The sequence below is a fragment of the Loxodonta africana genome, chromosome 3 (assembly GCF_030014295.1).
Source record: "Loxodonta africana isolate mLoxAfr1 chromosome 3, mLoxAfr1.hap2, whole genome shotgun sequence".
Taxonomy (NCBI): Eukaryota; Metazoa; Chordata; class Mammalia; order Proboscidea; family Elephantidae; genus Loxodonta; species Loxodonta africana.
The window spans coordinates 169,413,880-169,435,301 of NC_087344.1; the positions used below are offsets into that span (position 1 = coordinate 169,413,880).

General features: G+C 38.9%; 1 protein-coding gene across 3 annotated transcripts in view; it reads left to right on the forward strand.

The window, feature by feature from the left end:
- VAV3 (vav guanine nucleotide exchange factor 3) overlaps window positions 1–21,422 on the forward strand; it is a 418,482-nt gene that overhangs the window by 265,773 nt on the left and 131,287 nt on the right. For all 3 annotated transcript variants that reach the window (XM_003409531.4, XM_023547427.2, XM_010589521.3), the window contains 2 exons: window positions 9,449–9,550; window positions 9,860–9,960. In XM_003409531.4, coding sequence (XP_003409579.1) covers window positions 9,449–9,550; window positions 9,860–9,960 — 203 coding nt within the window. The remainder of the gene's footprint in view (window positions 1–9,448; window positions 9,551–9,859; window positions 9,961–21,422) is intronic.

Below are 21,422 nucleotides of genomic sequence, written 5' to 3' on the forward strand. Positions count from 1 at the left end.
CTCTTACAATATTTGTCTTTTTGTGATTGACTTATTTCATTCAGCATAATGCCCTCCAGATTCATGCATGTTATGAGATGCTTTGCAGATTCATCATTGTTCTTCATCGTTGCTTAGTACTCCATTGTGTGTATGTGCCAGTTTGTTTATCCATTCATCTGTTGATGGGCATCAGGTTGTTTCCATCTTTTTGATGTTGTGAACAGTGCTGCAGTGAACATGGGTGTGCATATGTCTATTCTGTGTCAATTCTTATTTCTCTAGGATATATTCCTAGGAGTGGGATTGCTGGGTCATATGGTATTTCTATTTCTAGCTTTCTAAGGAAGCGTTGTATCATTTTCCATAATGGTTGTATCATTTCGCATTCCCACTAGAGTGCATAAGAGTTCCAATCTTGCCTCAGCCTCTCCAACAGTTGTTATTTGCTGTTTTTTTGACTCCTGCCAGTAATGCTGGGGTGAGATGGTATCTCATTGCAGTTTTAATTTGCATTTCTCTAATGGCTAGAGATCACAAGCATTTCCTCATGTGTCTGTTGGTCACTTGAATGCCTTCTTTGTTGAAGTGCCTGTTCATTTCCTTTGCCCATTTTTTAATTGGATTATTTGTCTTTTTATTGTAGAGGTGTTGGATTTTCTTGTAGATTTTAGAGATCATACCTTTGTCTAATCTGAAGCAGCCAAAAATTTTTTCCCAGTCTGTACGTTCTCTTTTTACTCTTTTGGTGAAGTCTTTTGATGAGCATATGTGTTTAACTTTTACAAGATCTCAGTTATCTAGCTTTTCTTCTGGAGTTTGTGTGTCGTTGGTTATGGTTTGTATCCTGCTAATGCTGTGTATTAGGGCCTTTAGTGTTGATCCTATTTTTTCTTCTATGAACTTCATAGTTTTTGGCTTTACATTTAGGTCTTTGATCCATTTTGAATTAGTTTTTGTATATGGTGTAAAGTATGGGTCCTATTTCATTTTTTTTGCAGATAGACATTCAGTTTTGCGAGCATGATTTGTTAAAAAAGACTGTCTTTTCCTCATTTGATGGATTTGAGCCCTTGTGGAAGATCAGGTGACTATAGGTAGATGGATTTACATCTGGGTTTTCAATTCTGTTCCTTTGGTCAATGTACCTGTCATGGCACCAGTACCAGACTGTTTTTTGTTTTTTAATTTTTTTATTGTACTTTAGATGAAGGTTTACAGAACAAACTAGTTGCTCATTAAACAGTATTTGTATTGTTTTATGACCTTGGTTAACAACCCCATGACATGTCAGCATTCTCCCTTCTTAACCTTGGGTTCCCTACTACCAGCTTTCCTGTTCCCTCCTGCCTTCTAGTCATTGCCCCTGGGCTGGTGTGCCCCTTTAGTCTCGGTTTATTTTATGGGCCTGTCCAATTTTTGGTTGAAGGGTGAAACTCAGGAGTGACTTCATTACTGAGCTGAAAGTGTGTCCGAGGGCCATACTCTCAGGGTTTCTCCAGTCTCAGTCTGGCCAGTAAGTCTGATCTTTCTTTTTGAGTTACAACTTTGTTACACATTTTTCCCCAGCTCTGTCTGGGACCCTCTATTGTGATCCCTGTCAGAGCAGTCAGTGGTGGTAGCTGGGTGCTCTCTAGTTGTAGAACCAGGCTGTTTTGACTACTGTAGGTGTATAGTACCTTCTGAGGTCAGGTAGTGCCAATCCTCCTACTTTATTCTTCTTCAGTAATGCTTTACTTATTTGGGGCTCTTCCCTTTCTGTATAAAGTTAATGATTCATTTTTCCATCTCTTTAAAGAATGTCGTTGGTATTTGGATTGGAAGTGCATTGTATTTTTAAATTGCTTTGGGTAGAATTGTCATTTTCACAATGTTGAGTCTACCTATCCATGAGCATGGTATGTTTTTCCATTTATGTAGATTTCTTTTGGTTTCTTGCAGTAGTGTTTTGTAGTTTGGAAAAGAAAAAGTTTAAAGGAAATCCTTTACTTTTTTTAAACAAAGCCACCTTTAAGGATTCTCTTATTAGTTTCATTAGTTTTTAATTTCTTTTTAGGGGCTTTCCCAATTAGACAGTAACATCATCTCCAAATCATAATTTTATATACTTTTTTGCAACATTTATTCCTCACATTTATTTTTCTTATCATGTTACATTGACTAGAGCTTCTGAAACAGTTTTGAATAATGTTGTTGACTTTGTTTAACTTTAATATGATTGTGTTAGTATTGTACATTAAATATGGTTTCTGTTTTCTTTAGTTTGATATTCTTTACAATAGTAAGGAGGTATCCCTCAATTTTTGATTTAGAGTTCATCAGAAGCACATGATGCATTTTATTAAAGGTCTTTTTGGCGTCTGTTGAAATGCTTTTTTTTTTCTTTATTTATCTGATAAATTGCCATGTATTTTGGAAAAACCTTATTAAAAAAGAAGCATGATGTAGTTTAAACTTCCTAAAAGTAATAGAATACTCATTTTAAATTATTTTAAAAAACTTGCTTTGGAAAAGAAGATTAATTTAAATATTATTGCTTTTAGTAATTTATTGCCTTAAGTAATGGAGGTGAATAGATGGATGTAAGAAGAGATGGATCCATCTTGTTGTATCATGGAGGATAAAATAATTTAATAAAACAATAAACAGAAAACATTATTTAGCTTTCTTTTAAGCTATGAGTTGAAATAACTAGATGGCAGTGGGTTGTTTTGGTTAATTTTATCTGATATATGTTTGCCACAGTGTGTATTTTCTGAATTTCAGCTACATGTACACACATAGATGTGTGTGTATACATATTTATCTTTCTGTATATTTTTGATACACCGAGAAGCCTGCCACATTCAGGCATGTTTTGTGAAGCATTGACTTCTGCTTCTAGCTCTCTTACCTTTACTTTCAATGTAATATGATGAAATAAACTATTTTTGTATGTTTTTGATAATTATCACAATGCCCATACTGGTGACATTTGAATGCTGAGAGGGCATGATGTCATAAATCAATTCTCATCTTATTTCCACTCTAACTGGGCATGGTTGTTATAGATTATTTCATTTTGCTAGTGTTTACTTCCTTTATTCCAAAACTATATTACTAAAGTGATACTGGGCTTAAAAGACTATGGTTAAAATAGAAATAGGGAAAGTGCTATTAAAAACACCTTTTTTTTTTTAAATAATGACTAGATTACTAAGTACACTGTCATACTACTGAAATACATTCACATCTCAGTGCCATTATAGCCCTTATAATCCATTATAAGGCATTATAGTCCTTATTAAAAAATTAAGTGTTATTTTCTCAGAAAGGTAAGAGGAATAGATAAGCAAAACATTTAATAGAAATTCGGTTAATCATATTTTTCTTCATTTTGTTTTTCCTATGAGAAATGAAATTTTTTTGACTTAGTAGAAATGTCTTTATCTCTCTACTTCCTCCTTCTTTCCCTCTGATAATGTAGCAGAGGCAGTCTTCTGAAAATAAGTGAGGTAAAGACTACAGTCAAAGCATATTTTCTTGATATGTATCAATCTTAAATATCTAGCAGTTAATTTTCCTGGTAAAATGTTGGATGAGGTTAAAGAAGAGACTGAGTTAAGAAGACATGGCCCTGTGCTCAGGCACCAACCACACAGACCAGAGGGGAGGTGAACATGCAAACCCACACTTTTAGTAGTGTATGGTGATTTCTTTTAGGGGTTGTTCAAAGTTAATGGACACCTAGGAGGACTGTTTAAGGTGGCATCAGGGAGTCAAAGGGCTTGTTATAAAGGCTGTCAAATTTAAAGTGTCACTCACACCCCCTCGTCTGGTAATATTACTATAAAAATGTTAAGGCACTCTTATCTTTAACAATTTTTCATCTTTAAGCACTTTGCTGTTAACCAAAAGGTTGGCAGTTTGAATCCACCAGCTGCCCCTTGGAAACCCTATGGGGCAGTTCTACTCTGTCCTACAGAGTCGCTATGAGTCAGAATCAACTCTACAGCAACGGGCTTGGTTTTTTAAAAATCTTTACAGAAGCAGACTGCCACATCTTTCTTCCTCGGAGTGGCTGGTAGGGTTCCTACCACCGACCATTTGGTTAGAAGCTGAGCACTTAAGCACTGCACCACCAGGGCTCACTTAATACATAGATAGTGGTATTTGTTGATTTTTTTACTTATTCAACAACATTTGCTTAACACATATTCTGTAGGAGACGCCGTTTTAGGCTCTGGAAATGTAAACATGGATAGCATAGAACCAGTTTTCTGGTAGTGGGACGCAGACAGTACACGGTTATAATACAGTGTAGTGCTATACTAAAAAAAAATATTTAAAAAGCTGTTGTCAAGTCAGTTTTGACTCATGCAACCCTATGTACTTCAGAGTAGAACTGTACTCCACAGGGTTTTCAATGACTGTGATCTTTCAGAAGATCACCAGGCCTTTCTTTCAAGGCCCCTTTGGGAGGATTTGAACCACCAACCTTCCAGTTAGTGGAATGCTTAACCATGTGCACCACCCAGGGACTCCAGTCTTATACTAACCCATTGCCATAGAGTCAATTTCAACTCATACCAATTCTATAGGATAGAGTAAAACTGCCCCATAGAGTTTTCAAGGAGCACGTGATGGATTCGAACTGCTGGCCTTTTGGTTAGCAGCTGTAACTCAACCACTATGTCACCAGGGTTTCCAGACTTATAAATTTTTTTAATTTTTTTTTTTTTAGAGGGCTGAAAATGTGCACTGGGAGCTCAGATGAGATGATAATCATGTCACAGGGACTCACAGAAGATTTTATCGAAGGACTTGTATTTTGAATGTGGTTTTAAATGAGTAATCAGGTAAATTAGGAGCTGGGAGTTAGGAGAAACATTTTAGGCAGAGTGAATAGACTACAGAATCATAGAGTTGTGGTAGAGAAGAGTATGTTTTGGAAATGTGAAAAGATCTCTGTGTCTACAGTGTATGGATTGTGAGTGTTTGGGAATGGAAGAGACATGAGAGAGGAAGCTGGAGTGAGAGCATAAAACACTGTGCCATTGCAAGATTCTTTAACATTGTCCCATGGGTAAAAGGAACCAGCAGATGTCTTCCAGGAAAGGAATGACATAATTATCGTTTTATTTTTGAAGGTAATTCTGGGGAGAGTGTGGAAGATGTCCTTAAATAGGGAGAGAAAGTAGGAGATGGAATCATTAGGAAAGGTCACTGTCCCAGTTAAGTTGAGAGATATCGAGAGCTTGAATTAGGTATGAAAAGAGAGATTGGAACCTGAATTTTTGGTGAGGTGTTTTTAAGGCTGAATGAATAAAAAATTGTCATGATTTCAAAGAAGGAGAAATTGGAGCAGAGGAGAGGTTAAGAGTAGATGAATATGTAGGGGATATGAGGAAGATAGAAAAATTCATTGTGTCTCTGGAGTTTCTAGCTTGGAAAGTGAGGTGAATGGTAACGTATTGAGATCAGAAATTAATTAAGATCCAGAATGTTAGGAAAGATGTGGATCTGAGTTTTGTCTGTGTTACATTTGAGATGTCTGAGAAGCAGTTAGAAAAACAGATCTTGAAAATGGAGAACCTGCCCAGCTAGAGGGAGACATGTGGTCCTCAGCTCAGAGATAGCAGTGAAGCCAGGTAAGAAGAGGGGACAATCTGAGGAGAACATATAAAAGTATAAGGGGCCCTTGGTGCAGCTTGGAAACTCTATGGGGAAGTTCTACTCTGTCCTAGAGGGTTGCTATGAGCTGGAATTGACTCGATGGCAATGGGTTTTGTTTGGTTTTTGTGTACTTTGGCCCTTGACAACCTCTTCTATCTCACCTCCTACATCTCCCATCTGCGCTCATTGGGTTACAGCTCAAGGAAACTTCCTTATGTTTCTACCTTAGGGCTTGCACACATGATAGGTAAAAAAAAAGAAAAAAAAAATTTTTTTTCTTTTGGGTACTCAGTAAATATTTGTGAAATGAATGAATGGCACTGCCTCGTAGGTTTGTTGTGTGAAGGAAATGTGATAGTATATGAATTCTTCAACAACGTGCCTGGTGCATTACAAGTGTGTAACGAATGCCACTTTTGATAACTTTTGTCCTTCTGTTTGCCCCAGTCCATATCTCTGCTGATGTTTCTCCATCTTCTGCTCTAATCTACCTTCTTAAGTCTTCCCATCCAGCCAATTAACCGTCTTAGGTTTCTGCATCCCTACAGGCTACAGGCCACATGTTGACATCTTTCTTCAGTTGGCACTTGGTTTGCCTTCATCTGATTCCCTGGATTTTTCACACACATCCTCTCCTGAGTAACCCCCTTTTTTATTGTGCTGAAATACTTGTGTATGGGGGTTCCTGGTCCCAAGGACTGAGCGCTTAACAATCTTCTTGTTGGAAATTTCCAGGAGAATAAGAATCCTTTGGAGACTCAGTCTCTAGCCTGCCAAGGAGCTCTTCACCATTCATAAAGCAGTATCCTGATCACTTCATCATTACGTGGCTTTAGAACCAGGGATCCATAAATTATAGCCAATGCTTATTGAACACCAACTCTGGATCAGGCTTTGTCCTAAGTACTTTACATACATCCCATCACTTTATGAGTTTGGTTTTATTAGTATTCTTGTTTTATACTTGCTAACTTACCCAAGGTCACACTGCTAGAAATTTGCAAGTTAGGATTTAAACCCAGGTGGACTAATTTCAGATACCTGCCCTCCACTATGCTTTTATATTCTGTAGTGCCTCAGTAGCAGTTCCAGGGTCATAGAGTTAACTTTAGCTCTTTGGTGTTTGATTTTAAATTTTTGAAGAATATGTCATTATAGTTTTTAAAAAGTTCCAACAGTTTCTCCCTTTCATTCTACCTTGGCACTCCCTTAAGGCAATGAATTTTTTTCTTTATCATAAAAATTTTTTTCTTTTCTTTTTTAACCTCTTTTAGTTTTATTGTGCTCGCCTCTCTTTTATTTATTTTTTTGGCCTCTGAAAAGTTTGCCCATTCCTCCGTAGTTGGTGAAAGTGTTAAATACAGATGCCCTAAAGGCTTTTTTTCAAAGGCTTAAATACAAATGATGTATATACATAAGTACACCCCCCTTGACTGACTCCAAGAGAATGGTGTTCCATCTGTGTCCCAGACCCACATCTAAAATTAATTAATTATGTTTTTTACCTGTATGGATCCAATTACATGAGTTTCTGCTTGAAGGAGGCCTACTTTTATTAAACTCTAGAATGATGAATTCTTCAAGTCCCTAGGACTGAAGCTATAATTTGACAATTCATATATGACTGTATCACCTTGCTGCTCAGAGACATATCAACAACAGCTCTTCCTGGCTCAGGGAATGGGTTTGATTCGCTTTTCAATGCATGGCTTTGTGGAAGCAAGAATCAAGTGTTTCCTGCACAATGTGAAGAGTTTTGTTTTTAGACCTTTTATCTTTTCTGTACTCCTGTCTTCCTAAAGGAATGCTAATTTTTAATCAGCAACATCAGAATGCCTCTATGGAAATGGCTGGGCTTTTCAGCATGCAGTGGGACGATTTCCTAAAGAGTGAGGTCACCAGAAGCACAGAGCAGAAAAATCCCAGATGGTACTAATATTTGATTTCATTTTTAGCACGCTCATATTCAGCAGATGGATTGGAAGGCTGACCTCTCTGACACTTCTGCATCACTGCGTGCTACTCCAATTGCCTTTGTGCATGTTTTTTCATAAGGCTTCTCCTGGTACCTCAGAGATTGATGCCTGGTCGCCTGCCTGTGTTATGCTTCATTACGCCCAGGCTTCGTGTGGTTGAGAGTTGCTCTATTCTATAAAAGGGGAAATCCTAGCTCATCAGTATCTCAAACTTCTCTTACAGTCTCTCAAATTGCTTATAACATCTTGGAGATCATCATCTTAGCTTTCTAGGTATACCTCTGATTTGTATCTATTTTTAACTTATCCTATTCTAATTTTTCTGCTCTCTTCTGTGACATGACTAAACTAATAATATATTTTTTAAAAATCCTCTAGAAGATGGCTAAATTTACCTCTTTGCAACATACCTACTAAAAAAAACACCCAGTGCTGATACCTACTAGACACAAAAATCTAATTATTTTAATGTAAACATTGCTGATTTTCCCCTTACGCTATAGCTTCTGTGATTAAGGGTACAGACCTAGGTTGGAGTTCTCGATTCTGCCATTTACTTTGCTTTAGAGTAAGTTCCATTTACTTTAGGGTAAACCTCGGTTTCCTTGTTTGTAAAGTAGTGATATTATTAGTGCCCACCAGTTAGGGTTGCTGTAAAGATGAACGAAGGTAATGGATGTAATGTCACAGTATCTGGTACATCAGTAGTGCACAGGGATGTTAGTTTTTGGTATGCTTATTAAGTTTTTGTTGTATATGTGTATGTATAAATAAAGTATACCATATAAATAATAAAATAAATTTGTTTAGTTTTTATTTGGATTGTGAGGGAAGTAAACTGTCAAGGAGGAGGAGTCTTAAATGCCTACACTGATGCCCTGTGTTGTGGATTGAATTGTGTCCCCAAAAAATGTGTGTCAACTTGGCTGGGCCATGATTCCCAGTATTGTGTGATTGTCCACCATTTTGTCATCTGATGTGATTTTCCTATGAGTTGTAAATCCTATCTCTGTGATGAGGCAAGATTCGAGACAATTATGTTAATAAGGCAGGCCTCTATCTACGAGATTAGGTTGTATCTTGAGTCAGTCTCTTTTGAAATACAAAAGAAAGATGTGAGCAGAGAGACATGGGGGACCTCCTACAAGAATCAGGAGGTGAACGAGTCCTTTGGACCCGGGGTGCCTGTGCTGAGAAGCTTCTAGACTAGGGAAAGATTGATGACAAGGACCTTCCCCCAGAGCTGACAGAGAGAGAAAGCCTCCCACTAGAGCTTCCACCCTGTATTTGGACTTCTAGCCTACCGGGCTGTGAGAGAATAAACTTCTCTTTGTCAAAGCACTGGTAGTAGTTCTGTTACAGTGGCAGTAGGTAACTAAGACACCTTGTTTCAAACTTTTTATGAAATCATTTTACTTATTTTTGTAGATTATGCCAGAATGCACACTGAACTCTGTGTTTACAGCACCCTCTTCCCCTTCCTCTTGCCCTCACCAGCTAGTTTATATTTCAGTGATAATGGTTAAAGAAGAGTGATGATCACGCAGCATGAATATCCAGCAGATGTCAGTTTTTCTGTAGCCATTCTTTAAAGTTCTCTGGGAACACTTGATTCTGAAGAGGACTAGGTTGCTTCCGTCCTTACGTGTTGCTGGTTCGCACATAAGATTTTGATGCATATTTTAATGAATAGCATACTTTTGGCTTTAAAAAACATTGCATTCTTTAATGGCCTTTCTGCTTGAATCAGATCTCTAGTCAATGTCATTTTGCTGAATTTGGGTTTCAGATGACTACACTGCTGCTTTGTTGTGAAACTTTCTTTTTCCTTTTTATAGATCTAATATAAGGCCAGACTACGCAGACTCCAATTTCCACGACTTCAAGATGCACACCTTCACTCGGGTCACAGCCTGCAAAGTCTGCCAGATGCTCTTGAGGTAAGCTTGCTAGGCCCTGTTTTTCAGTTTTGAGGAACTGGTATAATTGAGAGCCTTTCCAGGCTTTTTAAAAATATCCCATCCAAAATGCTCTGAAGTGGGGATATTGCCTTAAAAATTTGGATCCAGCAGATCTTTTCAGGCCTTGACCCTGAGCGGTCACTTTAGAACCTCCAGAAAGTTCTCTCCCTCTGCTGTAGAGTACTTTGAATAGCACTGTGATACCTTTTTTCCTTCTCGTACTAATGATTTCATATAGGCTGAATTTAACATCTTTTTAATACATCACTCTCTAATTTTACCTTTCAGAGGAACATTTTATCAAGGCTATTTATGTTTTAAGTGTGGCGCGAGAGCACACAAAGAATGTTTGGGAAGAGTAGACAACTGTGGCAGAGTTAATTCTGCTGGTAAGTCATGTTTATTGTTGTAATTCTGTTTTTAATTAGGCCATAAAACTTGCTAAACATCATTAAGGCCTAATTTACTCTTAATTTGTGTTTATTGTAACATATCTGCTTTTGAAGCTTTCATTTATAACCACAATTAGAAAAATGTTTAAAATTCATGTGACTTTGATACATTCCTTGGGGGCAGAGGGCTTCAAGAGGGATTTGGAGTGTTTCATTTTTTTATGTCACCCATTTCTGTCACCTCATCCTCTAAAATTTATCACTGAAGCTGTACACATATAGCCAAAATAGAGTGACAAAACAAAATGGAAAAACAAACAACTATTCTTTACTTCTATCTTTAGTTCTTAAATTTCTCCCTTATTGTCTTAAATATTCAGCTCAGAAATGCTAATGATGCCAGAAGTAAACACCATAGAGACTAATTTGTGAATTAATGAATTGAATACATTGTCATTTTCCAGCATTTAACCAAGAGCATATATCCTTTGGATTTTATGTAAACATTTCCCATTGGTTTTTAAAAATAACGTTCCATGATTGTAACATGAGCTCATTTCTAAAACTGTTGGCAATTATGCATTCCATAGCCTTTTGCCTCTCTCTGCTCCTCCTGGGCTCTCTTCCTTCTCTTTCTTTTCTGGCCTCTTTATTCTTTCTCTTTCTTCTTCTTTCTCTTTGTCCCTTTCCCCTGAGTTTCTCTTGAGTTTTATCAATAAGACCTTTCAAAATCAGTAAAAACTTTTTGAAAACAAGAAAGCGATCCTTAACAGCTTGAGTTCAAAAGGTAGCCATGTCAACCTTTGATTTTCCCAAAGGGAAAGGTGGACATTGAATTATTTTGGATAATGTGCAGAAGAGTGAGACAGAGAATAATAGATCATTTCAAAGCTATGTTCAGAAAATAGGCAATTGTAGAAAAGGTGTGAATCATATTCGCAGACTGAGATCACAGTACATTACTCTTTGGCTCCTTAGTAGACTTTTTTTTCAGAGCCCACCATGTACCGTTCTCTGTGCTAGGCACATGTGGCTGCAAGGAGAAAGACCCAAGCATTAGTTGAGCACCTGCACTGTGCCTGCCCTGCTGGGCCCTCTGCTAGGCACCTCACACGTGAGCTCCTTCAGGCCTCGGAACAGGCTTTCCCATTTCCTAATGGAGATCAGAGAGCTTTTGCATCTTGTCCTTGGTCCCCTAAGTAAAGGAGACAAGATGAGCATCTACATCAGTCTAAAGGTCAGAAACAGTTGGCAGAGTCATAAAGTGTTACAGAAATAGTATAAATTATTATTGTTATTCTTTAATTCTCTGCCTGATAATTTATCGCTGAAATTTTTGTTGTTTCATCTTCATATGTCTCAACCTTGAGTATCTTCGAGGACACTTAATGTCTCATTTGGTTGTGGTCATCTAATGTCTTTACACCTCTTATGGCCCTGTCTTGAGGAACTGCAGTCCATGAGAAATATAAAGCGATCCCTTAGTTGGAATGGTTGCTGTGTTCTAAAGGGATAGGGTAGGAGAGTGGTAGAGAGTCAAGCAGAGCTGGTTAAAATCCTGGCTTTCTGACTTACTAGCTACATGAGCTTGGCAAAGTTTCCTAAATGTTCTGAGCCTCCATTTGCTCCTGGCTAATGTATCTCATGCATAGCCACCACCCATCTGTCAGTGGAAGCTTGCATGTCACTATGATGCTGAACAGGTTTCAGTGGAGTTTACAGACTAAGATGGACTAGGAAAACAGGCCTGGCTGGCGATCTGCTTCTGGAAGTGAGTCAGTGAACACCCTATGGATGACAACAGTTCAATCCACAAAGCATCATAGGGATGGCACAGGACCAGGCAGTGTTTTACTCCAGTGTCTTGGGGTCCCCATGAGTGGGGGCCGACTTGATGACAGCTGACAACAACAACAAAAATGGAAGTTAGAGGATTATTGTGAGAGACAAGTTAGAGAATGCTACTAAATGCTTAGCATAGCGCCTGGACACAATAAGAAGTCAGTATTTTAGTCCAAGGTGTTAAAGTGAGAGGCCAGTATTCTGAAATAGACAGGCTTATTCTATATTTTTGTTGTTTTTATGGTCTAGTTACTATCGGAGGAACAAATGTGCATAGAAAAACTAGCATCAAATTTTGAAGTGATACACAAGTATGACATTAAAAGGACTTTATGGTTTTAACTTTTATGCTAAAAAGCTCGGTAGGAACAGTTGGAAGTTTCTGGTCTAGCCAGATAGAAGAGTGGCATATTTCCAGTATGAGTTCCTAGGTCACTATTTCAGATTATTTTGTCTTTAGCTCTGAGTAGCTTTGTGTAGGGAGACAGCACACAATGGCGGTAAATCCTAAGAACTCTGGAGTCTTGTCTTGGTTTAAATCCCTGCCCCACAACTTAATTGCTGGGTGACTTTGGCCCCCAGTTACTGAACCTTTGTAAATCTTATTTTCTTCTCTTACAGAAAAAGGGTAGGAATAGTACCTAGCCTATTTTTACCATGGTAAATATGTAACCAATCATTTGCCTTTTCAACATTCTTCACATGTATAATTCAGTGACATTAACTATGCTTATCACGTGTTCAAATTTTCCCATCACGTTTTATCAGAAGCTGAGTGTCCCGTAAGCAGTAAGTCCCTCTTTTCCCCTCCCTCACACTTGCCTGGTGACCACTGATAAACTTTGGTCTCTATGTATTTTCCTAGCTTAGGTATTTCATGTAAGTGGTATCATGCAATATTTATCCCTTTATGACTTGTTTTACTCAGCACAGTGTTTTCAAGGTTCTTCTGTGTTGTAGCATGCATCAGGGTGTCATTTCTCTTAATGGCTGAGTAATAGTCCATCGCATGTATGCACTGCATTTTATTTGTCCATTCATCTGTTGACATTTAGGTTGTTTCCTCCTTTTGACTATTGTGGATAAGGTTGCAATAAACGTTGGTGTACAAATATCTTTTTGCATTCTTGCTTTCAATTCTTTTGGGTATATACCTAGGAGTGGAATTGCTGGATCATATAGTATTTCTATGTTTAACGTTTTGAGGTGCTGCCAGAGTGTTTTCCACAGTGGTTATATCATTTTACAATCCCACTAGCAATAGATTGAGAGTTTTAATTTCGCCATATCTCACCCATATCTGTTCTTTTTTTTTTTTAATGATGGCCATTTTAGTGGGTATGAAGTGTTATCTCATTGTAGTTTTGATTTACATTTCACTAATGATTTTTTTAATGATTGTAAATAATAATGATTGTAGCCTATTTTTAAAAATTGCTTTTTATCTAATAAATACTAAAATAGTGACAGTTACTGTTCTAAGTACTTTACCATTAAAAAACCAAAACCAAACCTGTTGCCATCAAGTCTATTCTGGCTCACAGTGACCGTATAGGACAGAGTAGCACTGCCCCATAGCGTTTCCAAGGAGTGCCTTGAGGATTTGAACTGCCAACTTTTTGGTTCACAGCCATAGCATGTAACTCATTTAATCTTATAAAAATTCTGTGACGTTGGTTATTGTTATTATTTCTGCATTAGAAATGAGAAACCAAGGCACAGATAAGTAAGTAACTTGTTTTAGGTTGCTCAATTAGTAAGTGACAGAGCCAACATTCAAATCCAAGTAGTCCAGCTCCAGAGTTTGTTTTTAACCACTGGGCTCTGCTACCAATTCTGGAACTGAGCTCTGATGATACAGGCCAGATGTGGGAAATGCTCAGGTGCCAAACCATAGTAAATAATCTTGAAATGGAGAGATTTTAGAATAGTTTTTGGGCAGAAACACTTTTGAATTTAAATGGAGTAGTAACTACCAACTGTTTTTAGGTTTTAATGTTTTGATGTGCTACTAGAAAGACAGGCTTCCCTCGGGCCCATGCCTGCCCTCTCCCCTGTTGTTAAGCCATGGACTCTTTCAGAACTGGAGGGGCTTTAGACGCCTTCAGTTCTAGGGACACTCGCAGTAAGATGAGGACTCTGGGTCATAAACATATGAAAGTAATAGAACTAAGAGTAAGAGACAATGGACTGCAGATTATAGGTAATGCTTACTTATATAGGTATCATTCATGAAAGGTAGCATCGTTCTCTAAACTTTGTTATATAATTCATTAAAAAGCAGGAAAAAATTTTTATTTTTTTTAACCTCTAGCTACATTTGTATTTTGGAGTCTTGAATATATTCCCTTGCTCTGTGGGTTCTCCCTGTATTTGCATCTTTATGTTGATTTCTATTTTCTTTCTGTTTGTACATCTGGGCCCTTTTTCTTTCTTTCCTCTTTTTGTCCTTTCCTACTTAAGATTTTTAAGGAATCAATGACATTAAATGCTCATAGTCAGTTGATCAGGAAACTTCCCTTTTTTGCCTTTGGAGCATTTGCTGGGTAGCCCCTAAAAATAAAGGGGCCTTGTTTTCAGTGTCAAGAGGAATCAGGGTTACAGCTCAGTCAGCAGCCTTCTCTCCTCCGCTTCCCAACATATACCCTCTAGAAGTTGGAAGTCATGGCATTCTCTCCCTAAATGCGCCCCTTCCTGCGCTGGTGTGGGAGTAACTGCGGGTAGAGTGTGAGTTTGAACTTGGTGGGTCTGATGTGAGTGTAGTAGAGTAGGTACTGTTTTGAGAGCATGGGCAAGCTAGTCTTTGTGGGCTGTTTCTTGACCTGCAGGGAATCCTAACTTTGGCTTAAGCCTTACACAGTCCTCTGTTTTGGCATCCAGGAAAAATTGTTTGCAGCACTTGAGCAATGTAGTTTTCCATGGCTGATATGGCATATGGGAAATATGGGTGTGAGGGGAGGGAGGAGAAAGGACAACATGTATTAGGGGCTGGATATATAGTTTACTTGAGTGGGCTTTTATATGGAACGGTGCGTGATATGTGGAGGAGTGTATTTCATGAGAACTTGAATTTGAGGGAAGTCTCTTGGTGGCACAAATGGTTAAATGCTTGGCTACTAACCAAAAGGTTGGTGGTTCGAATCCACCCAGAGGCGGCTTGGAAGAAAGGTCTGGCAGTCTACTTCTGAAAATCACAGTCATTGAAAATTCTGTGGAGTACATTTCTACTCTGATACACATGGGGTTTCCATGGGCCAGAATTAACTCAATGGCAACTTTTTTTTTTTTTAATTGTTCTTTTTTTGAAGGGGTGGAGGTGGGGTGGAGGTCATCCCAATAGCGAAATTTAATGCAAGGAGAAGTACTGACTTAAGGCAAATTTAAATGCTTATATAATCCAGGTTGTCCAATCTTACAGAGTTTTACAACTCCTATGCTTAATACAAACTGTCTATATTCTCAAGAGACAAAAAGATACTCTGATTGGCTCCACGTGAGTCAGGAGTCCACTGTGGTCCAGAAAGCTGTGGCTAGTAAACCAAACCCATTGCCGTTGAGCAGATTCCGACTCATAGTGACCCTATACGACAAGGTAGAACTGCCCCATTGGGTTTCCAAGGAGCGCCTAGCGGATTTGAACTGCTGACCTTTTGGTTAGCAGCCGAACTCTTAACCACTGTGCCATAGTGGCTAGTAGGAATGATTAATCTATTACAAATGTGGGATAGTAGGGTGAAAGGAAATTCTAGAGACATGAGCGTGCCGTCCATTTTCGTTCAACATGGGTCGTGTTTATAGATAAGGGAATGGTCGGGCAGAAAAGAGGCACTGGTTATACAAAATGGCAGAGTAATCCAGGGGCTGACTGAAGGCTATAGAATCTTTCACTCCACCTTTTAATCTTCAAATTCATTGGCCATCACATTTCAGGTCTTACCTTACTTGATCTTTCTCTGTCATTTGACACTGTTACCCATTCTCATTGAAACTCTCCTTCACATGCAAGTCCAAAGTAGTGTACTTAATGTCATGTTGTTATTCCTTTTCCCCCCAAAATGGAATGTTTCTACCCAAATACAGTCCTTAATGGTGTTACAGGACTTGGCTAAATACTAATCACTAAGCATTTTAAATTGCTCTTAGGGACTTCTTTCTGTGGAAGTTAAGCCTTCTTTGGCTGTTGACTTTCCTGAGTTCAGTAACATTTTATATTTCATGCTCTATATCCCTTTTTTTATATCCCTTAAATTTATCATCTCCATTCATCCTGGAAATCATAATTACTTGGCAAAAATGCAATGCATTTCTGAATGAAGGAAGTAATTCATTTTTATTAATATGTGACTATGGCAGATTATCAACTCAAATGCGTTTGAAGTATTAAAGTGTTTTAAGTTTTTTTTAAATATATTTATAAGACAAACTATGCAACTTGGAAATAAGCTTGAAGGCTGGGTGTTTATGTCTCAACATTTGGGGACTTGCCTGGCTATAAAGGGCAAGCAGTTCACTTTCCCTTTTTTGTTGAACTTGAGCTGACTCCTTCACGTTCACCATGGCAACCTCAGTGATCAACACGTACACAGGCTCTGAAGTGTGCTGCCAAAACGTTCCAACCTTAATAATGAATAGGTATGCACTCCATTATACAAGACTCTCAACAAGTCACTGCAAAGCTGATGTAATACTAGGATGTCATTTCTTTCTCACAGTATGCCACTGTAAAGGTCTAATCCTTGACTTCAACCGTTGGGAACAGTTGTTTTTTTCTGCTTCTATAATATATGGAGTGGAGCCCTGGTGGCACAGTGGTTGAGAGCTTGGCTACTAACCAAAAGTTTGGCAGTTTGAATCTACCAGCCGCTCCTTGGAAACCCTGTGGGGCAGTTCTACTCTGTCCTATAGGGTTGGTATGAGTCGACTCAATGGTGATGGGTTTGGTTTTGGTTTTAATGTATGGAGTAGTTCTACCCCGTACTCATGAGGTCACCACGAGTCTGAATTGACTAGATGGCAACTCACAACAATAATAAGTGCTAAGCCCCTTTGGTCCCTTTCCTACCCTGACAGTGATCAATATAGCTTGCTTTGCGTTCTCTCAGTTTGAACAAAGAAAGTAACATTGGAAGGCAAATATTGCTGGAGCAGACGATTTTAGTTTAATGCATCTTTTTCTTTCATGGGAATGCAAGCCTCAGCTGCTCTGATACTTAATCAAAGCAGATCCTCATTTGCTTATCTGTTCAGCCGCACTTTTATCTAGGCCAGCTGCTGCTCTCGTTGCTGCTATAAAAGCCCATTGCTGTCGAGTCTATTCCAACTCATAACATCCCTATAGGACAGAGTAGAACTGCCCCATAGGGTTTCCAAGCTGTAACCTTTACAGAAGCAGACTGCTACATCTTTCTTCCATGGCATGGTAGGTAGGTTCGAATCACCAATGTTTCGGTTAACAGCAAGTGCTTTAACCACTGCGCCACCAGGACTCCTAGTTGCTGCTATAACCTGTTGCTGTTGAGTTGATTCCAACTCATAGTGACCCTACTGGACATAGCAGAACTGCCCCATAGGGTTTCCAAGGAGCAGCTGGTAGATTTGAACCATTCACCTTTTGTCTTTAGGTTAGCAGCCTGAGCTCTTAATCACTACACCACCAGGGCCCCACCTATAGCCACCCCTAACTGGAAGGAAGTTGTCTCGGTATCCTAATGGTTTGGACCTGCAAAATTGCTACCTAGAAACTGCACCCAAAATTGGTGTGTGAAATGGGCAGTTTTGTATATAGCATTGCAGTACTTTAGCACAGGAATCAACTTTTGGAATATAAATTTATTTCGGCCTTCTACTGCTGGGCATTTCCTCATGTTATTTTTACATGAAGTGAGGATTGATCACTGATTTCATAAAAAAAAAAAAGACTTTGTTTCTCTTAATATTACGTAAAGCCTTTTATATGATCCTCTTTTTTTAACTTATCAAGACAATTTTATAATCTAAGGTGATTATTTCTTCTATTTAAACATTGGGTCAGTTTGATGATATATTAATAATTATTAAAGTGTACTGCAAACTATTATATGGTTAGAGTCCTGTTAGAGCTCCTGAAAATATTTGAAGTCAAAGCCTCCTTCCAGGTATTATTTATAGCTTATGATTTATACAAAATATGGCTATAGCTCTGAGTGGTCATCGTAGAATTTGTACAACTTCCTCCAAAACTTGATCAATCCTACTTTTAATTTTAATGTTTCAGAGAAATAGCGTGTACACCATGATGACAAGGCACCTTCAAAAGCTGTACTGATATTTACTTTTCTCTAGCCCCTTTTGAGGCAAATGGCTTACTAGACATTGATTTGTTTAGTCTTAAACAGAACTTTAGATAGGAAACAAGGCCAATTGTGTAACAGCGTATGAACTGAGAGCCACTTGTATCGGAAAAACAAATATAATAGGCCTGAATTTTAAATTTATACAAATGATTATACAATGTGAATGTCAAACCTCAGTGGAAATCATTTCTCTTACACAAATGTGCACATGGAGCCCTGTGCCAGCATTGAAGATGGAGTTCTACAGAGACTCCAGGCACCTCAGTAACCCTGCTTCTCTGAATTACATTAAACCAGTTGGGACATGATGAAAGAACGCAGCGTATAAACCCCTTGAGGGCCTATGAGTCACCATCTAGAAAGGTTCTTGAAAGGGTAAGAACATTGTATAGTTTGATCAATAGGAGCCTGAGAAGTATGCTACAGGGTAAAGACAAGTTGAGGATTAAAAACTTTCGGGAACTTAAAGAATTGAATTACTATCCTAAGAAAATTCCCAGGAGAAAAAGAGAGGGAGGGAGAAAACGAATGAGAGAGAGGCAGACTTTTTCATCACATCTCAACCAGCAATACTTCTTCTTGGTCAGAATTCAGCTCAAGTAGATTTGATCGAAGTCAGTCCTTATTATCCCAGCCCTGATGCAGAACTGTGAGACACAAAGAAATTTCTAGAGATCCAGGCACCCTCCCTCGTAGTTTTGAGTACATGCAAAGATAGGCTTGTAAATGGCACTATAAAGGATGGGGTTTCAGACTTCAAAATTAGGATAACTGTTTAATAGAATATTTCACTGAATGAGGTTCTTGTTCTATTTCTCCAGACAGACTGAACCTTTTTTTAATATACATTCCCATTTTTCATATATTTACTTTGAAAATGTTATGAAATGGTTTATCAGCTAGGTTTTCCTCTGATTACTGCTATTTTAGTACAAGTTAACGAGCTGTTCCATTACCATGGTTATGAGAATTTAGACTATGTCTGGAAAGGAGTTATCAGTTTTAATAGTATGGCCACTGTAGCGAGTACAAAAGCATACGTAAAGGAGCCTGGCTAAGAATTTCTGAACTCAGAGCAGATTCCATTATCTCTACTCCTTTGACTTTTTCCCTATTCTCAGAACATTTATAAAACGCAACTATGAGATATGAGTAAATAAAGAACTCAGGCTTCCAAGGAGTCTCTATTAATACGGTATACTTAGCATGAGCAGATCAGAGTGCTGACTGCTCCATGACAAGTCCAAGGAAGAAGTGGACCTCTGTCCTGGGGTGAAGGGCTGGAAGGGGAGGATTTGGGTTGATGTGTGTGTGGAGGCAACGAGGTCAGGAAGTGATGGTCGGGGGAGAGTTGCTCCACTTAAGGACTTATGACCTTGAAGTTGCATCCAGCACCAACCCCTTTTTCTGTTTTTCCTACATCGATTACACAAAGGAGACTTTGTGTAGAGTAGCTCTTGGCGTATCCAATTGGGATTTTGAGAAAAGCTGATTATTTTGATAAGACACTAGAGAAAGAAAGTACGAGATAAGGAGAAGGGAAAGAAATGTGGAGGGAGAGTTGGATAAGGTTGTCAGCCAGTTCTAGTTTGTTCTTCATTTTGTACCTGTCTCATCCATGCCTCTTCTTGGCTTCATGCCCTCTTGAGCTCTGTGATGGAGCCTCTCATTCTGGCAGCTGGCCAACTTGCAGCCAAGCCCTGGACAACTGTATCTGAAGGGCGTGGAAATCAGGGTCCTTGGTCTGCTGTTCCAGGGTCTGTTTCCTGGGTAAGAAGATGCAAGTGACTACATTTCCAGATGACCTCCATAGATACTATCATCTTCTCTTCCTAAGGAGCACACAAAGGATGCTCCTGGGGCATGGTGTAATAATTACTGCCAATAGGGTTATATGAAAAAAAAAATGTATACATTTAAAGCATGTTGTAAAAGACCGACTTTACAAGGACACAAAAACACTTCTATGCAAAGAGCAGAGGAAAAAATTCAGAGAAAAAAAATGAAACTCTTGAATTGAGATTAAGGTACACATTCATTGTATGAACACTGAACCTAAATGGAGGAACACTGAGGTTTCCTCATTTTAGAGGTTGTGTAGAAATATGAAGCCTGCCCTCAGTGTCCTGGGATTGAAAAGTTAAACTTTTTTCTGCTTGGTCCTTCTTGTAGTTTATGATTCTCAGTTCAGGCTCTTTCTCTAACTCACCAGTAGGAGAAGAAAGTAGTTTAGAGTTATGCTGGGCAAATGCAGGTCTTCCTGGGCAAACCAGTGAAACAGGAACCACAGCTGCTGTATTTAGAACCCAAGTTAACCTGAGTTCTAAGTACGGTACCCAGCCAAATGGGAGGGAGCTCTGGTGGGGCAGTAGTTAAAAGTGCTCGGGTGCTAACCAAAAGGTCAGAGCTTCTAACCCACCAGCTGCTCTCAGGAGAAATATGTAGCAGCCTGCTTCTGTAAAGATTTACAGCCTTGGGAATCTTAAGGGCAGTTCTACTGCGTCTTACAGGGTCACTATGAGCCAGAATTGACTTGAAGGCGGTGGGTTTTGTTTTTTTCCAAAACAACCCTCGTAGGCAACCTTTATTCTGAAATATCTCATGTTTCTAGTAGAGAGGAAAGGAAGTGAAACAGCTTTCTGTCCTGGAACACTCCTTTGTAAAGGCGAACTCAAGCCTGGCAGAGGTGCCTTCGTAGAAGGCAGTCGTCCCTGGAAGCTAAGAGCACAGGGTTTGAAACTGACAGGGAGATACAGACTTAGAGTTTTTCCAGAAAGGTGACTTTCTGCCTATTGGATTTTCCATTTCCATTAACTAGGAGCAGTCCCTTAAAAAAAAAAAAATAAATAAACTGGAGGAAAAATAAAACAGCCTCCTGTTTCATGCCCCAGGCAGTCTTCCTGTGTGAAGCAGTCTGCAGCAGCTGGTCAGATGTCCGGGGAGGAGTTTTCCCCTTGAACTCTGGCTGTGGAGTTCTTAGAACCTCTTAAAGAACTTTCCACAGAACTCACGTAGGCCTGCCCTTTCTCCCCTGTTGTCTCTCTCAGTTTCTTCTTCTGTTCTCAGATCCTTGTTTAGAAGACCATTTTGGATGGGAGAAGTAGGTGTTTTTCCTCACAGCCTGGAGACATTTTAACACGAATAAGCGCTCCCGGACTTGAGAAAAGGAAGCAAAAACACTGCCCACCAGTTTTCTATGTGCCGTGTATGCTCCTACTCTGAGCAATGCCTTGCCCTTCTTTCACATTACTCATTTGAAGACCTCAGGGCCCTTTATAACTATTA